General features: G+C 44.6%; 1 protein-coding gene across 1 annotated transcript; it reads left to right on the forward strand.

Moving 5' to 3' along the window:
* The first annotated feature begins 4,517 nt into the window (after positions 1 to 4,517).
* Positions 4,518 to 9,127, forward strand: fgf8a (fibroblast growth factor 8a). Its single transcript, XM_086160961.1, has 5 exons — positions 4,518 to 4,610; positions 4,728 to 4,764; positions 5,104 to 5,284; positions 6,843 to 6,949; positions 8,627 to 9,127. Exons 1-5 carry the CDS (start codon positions 4,579 to 4,581, stop codon positions 8,909 to 8,911), a joined length of 642 nt encoding a protein of 213 aa, XP_086017087.1. The 5' UTR covers positions 4,518 to 4,578; the 3' UTR covers positions 8,912 to 9,127.
* Positions 9,128 to 10,078: the final 951 nt, after the last annotated feature.

Genomic DNA, 10,078 nt, shown 5'->3' on the forward strand with positions numbered 1-10,078 from the left:
TAGAAAAGTAACAATAATAGTAATAATAATAATAATGTAAAAATACAATAGAAAAATAGCAATAATAGTGATAATAATAATAATGTAAAAATACAATAGAAAAATAACAATAATAGTGATAATGATATTGTAAAACTGCAATAGAAAGATAATGATAAAAATAATGGCAAGACATTTTTGGAATAATTGGTACTAGGGATAACTCTAATTTAGACGCGTGTGTTTGCATGTAGTGTGTTACTGGTTGGGACACTGGGGATTGTGGAAATAGTTTGCAACATACATTAAAACAAAGCAAAATAAAGTGAATCCCTGGTTGGGTTCCAGCGCGGGCCCTTCCAATGTGGACTCGTCAATATCCTCCCACAGTCCCAAAACAGGCGAGAGGCTCATCGCAGAGCCTAAATTATCCTTAGAGAACGCTTGCATGTCTTTATTTGACGCGTGAATGACAGGGTGAACGGTTTTAAGTCTCCGTATGCGGCCTTTTGATCGGCAGCTACTCCAAGATGTGACGCCACGTCTAAACATATCATCAATACGTGTATATCGTCATATTATCGGCCGGTTGTTACATTTTAAAATTGATTACATGGAGAAAAAGATCATTATGGTCTGTCTCGGGGTCGTGGGTCGCAATCACAGCTTGCACGCGGGTCAAGGCGAGATGTTCGGGCTTCACCGTGAGGTCCGGTAGGGAACCACAAGGAAAAGCACAATGACGACATATTAAAGCAATTTTATTCTCACATATTTCAGCGAAAAAACATGATTTTTATTTAACTTTTAAGATACTGTGCCTCGTTTTAAACGTAATACACAATGCAAACGTCCAGCGTGGCTTGCAAGGTGTCGTGATGAAAAAATCTTTTAATTTTTCTGAATTTTCCCGACTTTCATAAAAAATATAAGACTTTTTTTTTCTTCAAGGAATATTTTTGGCTTCCTTGTGTCCTATAATCCATTTCAATATCTCCCTTGTTTTTGTTTTTTACCTCTGTGTAATTATCGAATATAACTCAACATGTCATCTTTGACGCAGAAATTCAAATTTGAGTCCGTTTTCGTGCGAATAATACTTTGCAAATCATTTCCCCTTTGCTTAAATCTGATTATTTGCAATTTAATCAATCGGGTCGTGATCGTTTTTCCGAGTGCGTGGAGTCGCCAACTTTACTTTCCCCATTTCGTGGGATTTCACGCTCTGGGAAAAACATGGGAAAGCAGTTCTATGTATCATCCGGGCGTCCACGGAGAAGCTTGTCCTCCACAGCGTCCGGCCGAGTCAGCTTTCAACCCGGAGGGAGGAGGGAAGGTGGCAGATGGCCGCATATTGGTGTGGAGACCGGAGGAAGGAGGGATACGGCGGAGGAGAAGGATACGAGCCGTGATACCAGAAGTATCGCACTTAAATGCGTTCATAAACTCGGCCGGTGAAAAAGCTGCTCTCCGAGAGCCGGATCTTTTCAGGGGAGTCGGAGCAGGAGAGGAGGGGGAAGGGTGTTTGCCCCCCGCCGGGCTGCTGATGGATGCAGGGCTCCTGGGGTTAAGGGGAGGGCAGTCAGGCCTTCAGCTCGGGTACAGAGTGGCAGCTACCTGCCGCTCATCACACACACACACACACACACACACACACACACACAAAGAAGGGGAGAGAGAGAGAGAGAGAGAGAGAGATGCACATTTTCACAATTTCATTTTGCACCACTGTTTTATTGCACATGATCTTCCTCACTTTCTCAACGTCACATTCATGTTATGGGATTTGGCTTCACACATGTGCACGTGAGCGTGCACACTCACTCACTCTCACACACACACACACATACACACAATGAAGGCAAGAAAAGGAGGTGAGCTTTTTTTGGAATTTTTATTTTGCACCACTGCTTTTAATTTTGCAAATGATCTTTGTGCACCCTCACACACACACACACACACACACACACACACACACACACACACATTTATCTGTGTGTGTGTGTATGCCTTTAAATCTGCACAACATGTCCTTAAGATAAGATAAGATAAGATAAGATAAGATAAGATAAGATAAGATAAGATAAGATAAGATAAGATAAGGTCATTTATTAATCCTGCAGTGGGGAAATTCAAACTAAATGATATATATATATATACAGTATATATATATATTTATACACACACACAGCATTAAACACACACACAGAGTATTTACATATATACAGTATAAATACCCCACATGATCTTTCTTAGACTGACACGCACATGCACACATACACACACACACACACACAAACACACACTCATACACACGTACACAATAAATCTGTGTACATCTGCCTTTACATATGTACAACACATACTTAAAGGGTAAGATAAGATAAGATAAGATAAGATAAGATAAGATAAGATTGTCCTGTATTATTTCCTGCAAGGGGGAATTTCACAATTACAGGCAGTATTATCTGTATATAGGATGAATGTACCATGTATATATATATATATATGTATTTATATGTGTGTGTGTGTGTGTGTGTGTGTATAGTGTAATAATATATAATAATAATATACACACACACATATATATACATATATATATAGCTTAATAATATATATATATATACACACACACATACACATATACATATATACAGCGTAATAATATACAGTGTGTGGGAATATATAGTGTAATAATGTAGAGTGTTTGTATATATATATATGGCATAATAATATAGCGTGTGTGAATATATAGTATAGAAATGTAGAGTCTGTATATATAGTGTAATAATGTAGAGTGTGTGAATATATAATGTAAAAATGTCGAGTATGAACATAAAGTGTAATAATGTAGAGTGTGAATATAAAGTGTAATAATATAGAGTGTGTATATAAAGTGTAATAATGTGGAGTGTGAATATAAAGTATAATAATATAGAGTGTGTATAAATGTTTATATAATGCAGATAATAATGTAAGTGAGAAGGCCGTGGATGCTGAGCAGAGAAGAGGTGTGGATGTGACTCCACCCCGCACCTCCTCCTCCATCAACCCCGCATCGACCCCTCCCTCCCCGGAGCGCCCACTAGTGGCCGCACCGCGCCACGCATTTTTGCGCTTTAGCTCACGCACACGCACACGCACGCCTTGTCAGGAGGGTGATATTGATGAAGAGGTTGTCGGAGCCACAGAAGATGAACGATGCTGTGCGGGCGATGCTCCTTCAGAACGTTCACACCCCCGAAAGTTGCGGGTTTTGCCCACGGAACAGTCGGCCACTCATGCGTGCTGTGATCGATACCGCCGATCAATCAGCCAATCAATACAGCCTGAACTTATTAGGGCTGATTAAAAGGGGGCGGGGCCTTGCAGATCATTCATTTGTCTTTTTTGGGCTCCAAACGACAGCGACAAAAAAAACTTTCCAGGTGTGAATGGACTACTCGTAACGCAAAGGTGTGTGAGAGAGTGTGTGTGTGAGTGTGTGTGTGTGTGTGCGTGAGAGAGAGAGAGTGTGTGTGAGAGTGTGTGTGGGGGGGGGGCGCTAATCATCTGTAATCCTTTTAATGTGTCTCACACGCTGCCAATCAACAAAGCTGGAAACGAGTGTGTGTGAGAGAGAGAAAGAGAGAGAGAGAGAGAGAGAGTGTGTGTGTGAGTGTGTGTGTGTGTGTGTGTGTGTGTGTGTGTGTGTGTGTGTGTGTGTGTCCGCCACGCTGCACGATGCTACTGCTTCTGCTGCTGCGTGTTTTTTTGCGGGTGTGAGGACTCTTCCTCCCCGGCGACAAGTGAAAAGGAGGGGAGAGAGAGAGAGAGAGAGAGAGAGAGAGAGAGAGAGAGAGAGAGAGAGAGAGAGAGAGAGAGAGAGAGAGAGAGAGAGAGAGAGAGAGAGTCCAGGTAGAGGGAATCAAAGGGAGAGGGCGCGGGTTTGGGGGGGTCAGACGCTTTTGTTCTGCAGAAAAAGGGGGGCTTGTTCTTAGCAAATCAGCCTGCCATATTAACCGTGTGTGTGTGTGTGTGTGTGTGTGTGTGTGTGTGTGTGTGTGTGTGTGTGTGTGTGTGTGTGTGTGTGTGTGTGTGTGCAGCGTCGACAAGCGGAGGGTGCGATGGGAGCGGAGAGCTGAGGCACCGTGACGGGACAAGCAAAGGAGATACCCAACCACCCTGCACACACACACACACACACACACACACACACACACCTGGAGGAGCGCAGGGCTTTCCGAACAGAGATGACTTTCTCATAAAAAAAAAAAAAAAAAAAAAAAAAGTCCGTCCACAAACACACAAACCAGCTCCTGCGAGTGCGCGATGGACCGGGAGCCGCGGAGGAGCCGCCGCTGAGTCCCCGGCGGGCGGACCGGAGCTCCGCCGGTGGATCCTGTCAGGACGTCTTCAGAACCCTCCACCCCTCCACCCCATCACCCCCCCCCCCTCCACACCCACCCTTTTTTTTTTTTTTACCCTCCTCCTCCTCCTCCTCCTCCACCGACCTCCTCCTCCTCCTCCTCCTCCTCCTCTTGTGGATTTCGCTGAAATCGTCGGAACTTGCATTCGCCTTTTTTTTTATACCGGAGGAGCTTCTCACATCCACCCACCATGCGACCCGTCCCATCCCGGCTGAACTATCTGTGAGTGCCGATCCTCCACCTCCACCTCCACCTCCACCACCTCCTCCTCTCCTCTCCTCTTCTTCTGTCCTCCACAAGTCACCCACAGCATGTTCTCTTCTCCCCGCTGCTTTGCAGGTTTCTTCACTTATTCGCCGTCTGCTATTACGCTCAGGTAAGCCTTGTCATTATTAGAATCGGTCACAAATGAAATCTTTATCATTTACAAGTTGCACGGCTTGCAGCTTTTGCGGTGCGGTGCGGTGCGGGAGGCCGGGGTTTGCGGGCGGGCGTCCGCGGCGCCCCGTCCGCGGTCGTTCCCCCGCGGGGGAGTGGAAGACGTTATTCCTCCAAAACAAAACAAAAAAAAAATCCTTTATAAACGTGTTATTACACCGCTATTACACTGTAATAACGCACTTATTTTTAGATTTTAATGTCAGTTAAAAAGATAAATTCAAAACAGAAGTAACTTCGTGCATACTGATTGTGGTGACATCTTAATTTCTAACAGGTAACCAATCAGTCCCCGCCTAATTTCACGCAGCATATAAGCGAGCAGAGCAAAGTGACGGACCGCGTCAGCCGCAGGTTGATCCGGATCTACCAGCTGTACAGCCGGACCAGCGGCAAGCATGTGCAGGTCCTGCCCAACAGGAAGATCAACGCGATGGCCGAGGATGGAGATGTGCACGGTATGGGCCCCGGCCGCCGCGCAGCAGTAGCTGCAAAAAAAAAAAAAAAAGATGGAGAAATGCACAAAATGCACAAAAAAGTGGTTTTCGTTGATTCTCTCGCTGAAAAGTACGATTTTATTTTGAATTTATTTTGAAACAGATGTGATTGTAGACTCTTTTTCACTTTAAAATAACCCCCCCCCCCCAAAAAAAAATAAAAAATCTGATATGTGCTGCATGCCGTGGCCTGGAAATCCAAATTTGAACTTGCTAATAAAGTAGTCATAACAATGATATTAATGATAACAGAGAATTATATTAGTTTATTTTTGAATCCTCCTGGCTCAGTGTCGAGACTAAATTCGACTCGTGCGCTCCTGGAAGGACAAAAAGGACGTGGCACGAGGCCAGAACATGTCATTTCAGCAAAATATGTCCACATATGTGTGTATGAAGTGATCCGTGACACGGAGACGCACCACGGCGGCGTCACGGATCCGAAACAAATGTCTTTGTGAAAACTCCCGGTTGTTTTTTTTTTTTTTGTTTTTTTTTTTTAAACAAAGATGTGGAAACACGTTGGAAAATTAATTCTTTCGGTCATTTTTTTTTCATTTTTTTTTTTTTCGCAATCGTTCTTTTTATAAAGCGAATAAGGAAAGATTTAGTGGCTGGATGAGAGGGTCACGCTTTGCACCATTTGTGATCTGAGTCTGTGCTGCTGGGGAGGAAGAGAGACTGCCCATTGGACTGTAGCTGGTGCTGGAGATTCTCCAGAGATCCCCGCGAGTCTGGAAGAGCCATTAAAAGTAATCTCGCTTTCTGCCTCCCGAACATTTCCTGCATACTTCTAGTCCGAACCGCTTCTGGAGTCTGAATTGGTCTCGTCCGGCTCGGCCTCCGCTTTTCCCTCGTATTTAAAAAATAAAAAGAGAGAGAGAGAGATTCGCTTCAAATGGACCGGATCCCTTAAAAACCTCCGTTCTGTGTCGGTGTGTGTGTGTGTGTGTGTGTGTGTGTGTGAGGAAAAGATGGAGATAAAGTTCAGCTTGTTTCAACCGCTAACCGGACCCACGGTTTGTTGTGGTTCAAGTCCCGACCTCTCGGAGCGGCTAAACGTGAAGATAAAATCCGGGATTCCTTTTATGAAATCGATCCCCGAAAGAAAAAAAAAAATCAATATCTTTCTTTTTCTCCTCCATCCCTTTTTTTTTTTTTCATCCCGACGAGTTTTCTCCTTTTGTCCCGACCTCTTCGGCGGCGGCGGCGGCGGCGGCACCTCGCCGTCTCGCCGAATCCGGAGACACGTGGTTTTATCATTTTTGCAAGAATTCAGGTCTGCATAAATCCCCGAGAATCACTCTGCAGATTTCAGTGTGTGTGTGTGTGTGTGTGTGTGTGTGTGTGGAGAGCGTGCCTTTCTTGGAAACATTCCTCCGCGTGTCGCCGATGCACATGTTGCCGTACGTGCGCGGCGTTGACTCATCCACCCGGGGGTCAAAGAGGTGGGCGGAGGTGTTGTTTTTGAGTATCTTCCCCTGGAAATGACATCTCGCCCTCTGCTTCCCCGACGCAGCCAAACTCATCGTGGAGACGGACACCTTCGGCAGCCGCGTGCGCATCAAGGGCGCCGAAACCGGCCTCTACATCTGCATGAACAAGAAGGGGAAGCTCACCGGAAAGGTAAGGGGGAAGATCCTCCGCCGACGTCGGAGGAGCCGCGAGTGTTTCCTCCGTGCCGGACGATGAGCCGAAACCCGATTCGCCCGTTGACCTTTGACCTATATTATAATGTCCAGACATCACGAGTGGTTCCAGATAAACCTGCAGTCGCTGAATTAAATAGCTCTAAATTAGATATTACACAAAACGATACCCAAACTCATTTATATACATATATGAGAATAAGTTAAATATCTCAACCTTATAAGAAATATGACAAAAAGTAGCCGGTTCATTTAATTGTTATTGCTAAAGTGAAAACCCGATTATAATCGTTGATTATAAAGAGAATAGATTGGTTGCCATTTGACCGGCGTTGGATTGACGCTTCATGGGGGAAATTCTGTTGGTCAAAATTTTTTTTTTTTTTTTTTTTTGAAAAATGTTAAAAAAAAAAAAAAAATTGTGTTGTTTTTTTTCTCACAAAAAAATTGTGTTACTTTTGCAAAATTATATATACAAAAGGGAAAAAAAGCAATTTTTTTAATGAGAAGCAGTTTTGCTAAATATGTTTTTATCTCATGAGCTTATTTAAACCCGTGAAGGAAAAATCCATTTGAGATCTTTGCAAAAAAAAAAAAAAAAAAAACGGATTGCGTTCAAATCACCGCTGCGCCTTTTTTTGATTTCCTTTTCACATCAAGCTGCGGAAATCAGAACAACGCTTAACGCCGGTTGTCTTTTTCTTTCCGTTTGCGCCTCTCGCGCTGCGGAAAAAAAAAAAAAAAAAAAAAAGCGTAAATATACACATAAATATGGTTGTGTGTGTTTTTTTAATTTTGGCTTAACTGAAGGCCGCTAAGCCGACGATGAGGAGGTCACGTTAGAGGTCAGATCTTGCGAGGCGTCAGGGTCTTGGGAGGTTTATTCATCGGCGGTGTGTAGGTGCTGTGTATCTCTCTTACTGTGATGGCTAATAAACAGAGCTGCCATCCTCTTTGCACTCCCCCAACCCACCCCATTTCTTCACACACACACACACACACACACACACACACTAAAAGACACATGCAGGACAGGTTGTGATTGGGGCCGGCTGAACTGGGCAGATGGTGTTCGAGGCAGGGTGCTTGGTGGGTGGGGTGTGTGCACGCGTCCGTGCGTGCGTGCGTGTGTGTGTGTGTGTGTGTGTGTGTGTGTGCATACACAAGAGCGTCATGACTATTTTTAACGCAGCTTTGGGTCCAAAAGGGTGAGCGCTCGTTACAATAGTCCATCTTTGCGCTGACCTTACTGTACGTTGGATTTTCTAACACGCCGACCCGGCGTCTCGGCTGCCGTCGGGGCGGAACTTGGGCTGGATTCTTAAAATCCGAGCGCAGACGCGACAGGATATTGAAGTCGGAGTGAGAGTGTCACTTACTGCTCTGTCCTGCAGACCCGCAGAGGCTGCTGGATGTTTGCAGAAGTGGGAGAGAAGTCATCACTTACTGTCATCCCTCTCTCTGTGATCTTTAATGACTGTAGCATATGCTGCATGTACACTATGAGGGGAGGGCTGTGAGTGTGTGTGTGTGTGTGTGTGTGTGTGTGTAGGGAGGGCAGCCTTCATACATCTGATATTTCCCTTCTGTAAATCTTCATCCGGGCCGTCTTTTTCTTTACATTCCGACTGACTTTTTTTTTTTTTTTTTCCAGAAAAACGGACAAGGCCGCGACTGCATCTTCACCGAGATCGTGCTGGAGAACAACTACACGGCCCTGAGGAACGCCCGCTACGAGGGCTGGTACATGGCCTTCACTCGACGTGGGCGGCCGCGGAAAGGCTCGCGCACGAGGCAGCACCAGCGCGAGGTCCATTTCATGAAGAGGCTGCCTCGGGGCCAGCAGCCCGCCCACCCCAGCCACCACCGGCCCTTCGACTTCATCCACTACTCTTTCAGCCAGAGGACTAAACGTACGCAGTACTCGTCAGAGCGCTGAGGAAGAGCAGGGAAAGACTTAGAGAAACAGTAGGAACTGCAAAACTGGATTTTATGACCGAGCTGAACTCCCCATCCTCCCTCCCTCCCAAAAAAAAAAAAAAATTTTTATACTGAACATTACCATATCTTAATGTGTAGTTTTTATTTTTCTCGAATAGAAGTTGTATATAGGCGAACACATAAGAAATCTATTTTTGTACTCCAGACTTTTAGTACTGACCTGTGTATAAAAAAAAAAAAAAAAAAAGGAAAGATTTGTTTTTAGATGAACTCTTATCTGGGATGTGTCCGTAGAGTGATTTTTTTTTTTTTTTTTTCAATTTTTGTTTTTTTTTGGACTCTCGCCTGCTGCTCAAGGAGACTTGAAGGGCTCTGCACCGGAAAGCGCCGGGGATTCTGTAACTGTCGCGTAACTGCTCTGCGTGCAGTTTGCGACCCCTGCTGGGGGGGTTGCATCGGCCCGGAGCTAGCTAGCTAGCCGCCGCGCCGCGACCGGAGCGCACGGTCCACGTGAGGCAAAACTCCACCGAGGGTCTGGTGGAACAATGTGGCAGCTACACTTTGCTAATCGCAGGTTTCCTCTCCTGATTGTAAAAGTGACGTGTATAAAGTGTCTGCAAGTGTGTCGAACTCCTTCACCCTCTTGTGTTATTGCATTCTTTTGTATGTCTGTTTCTATATATATATATATATATATATAAATATATATATATATATATATATATATGTATACACACATGTACATACATGTGTGTATATGATTTGAGGGAGTGTACAATAATTTTAAAGATGGAATATTTATTTAAAATGTGTAATAAATGTAAATGAGAATACTGATATTAAACTGTTGTTTGGTTACCGGCTGCATTTGGACCCGTCTGTCGACGCTGCCGACCGCTTTCGAAACATCGCCGACGAACGAATCAATGAATCAGTGAATGAACGAATCGACGAATCACCGAATCAAGAAATGAATCACTGAATGAACGAATGAATGACGGCGGTGAGGTGGTGCATCGTCAACATGGAAGTTGCAATTTTGAATCGGCAAGTATTTAATCGCTCTTGTATCCAAGTGCCGTCTTCATTCATTCGTTCATCCATATTCTGCCGCTTAGCCTGCACTCCGGCGCGCTGGAGCCTATCTTATCTTATCTTATCTTAT

Source organism: Fistularia commersonii, chromosome 2 (assembly GCF_037954325.1).
Source record: "Fistularia commersonii isolate RoL2024-O1a breed Wild chromosome 2, RoL_Fcom_v1.0, whole genome shotgun sequence".
Taxonomy (NCBI): Eukaryota; Metazoa; Chordata; class Actinopteri; order Syngnathiformes; family Fistulariidae; genus Fistularia; species Fistularia commersonii.

Bases quoted from the DNA above. Each gene is read 5' to 3' on its own strand.
- fgf8a (XM_086160961.1), top strand. From the start codon at position 4,579: ATGCGACCCGTCCCATCCCGGCTGAACTATCT. The intron at 4,611-4,727 runs GTGAGTGCCGAT...GCTGCTTTGCAG, and splicing joins CCATCCCGGCTGAACTATCT to GTTTCTTCACTTATTCGCCG. The intron at 4,765-5,103 runs GTAAGCCTTGTC...AATTTCTAACAG, and splicing joins CCGTCTGCTATTACGCTCAG to GTAACCAATCAGTCCCCGCC.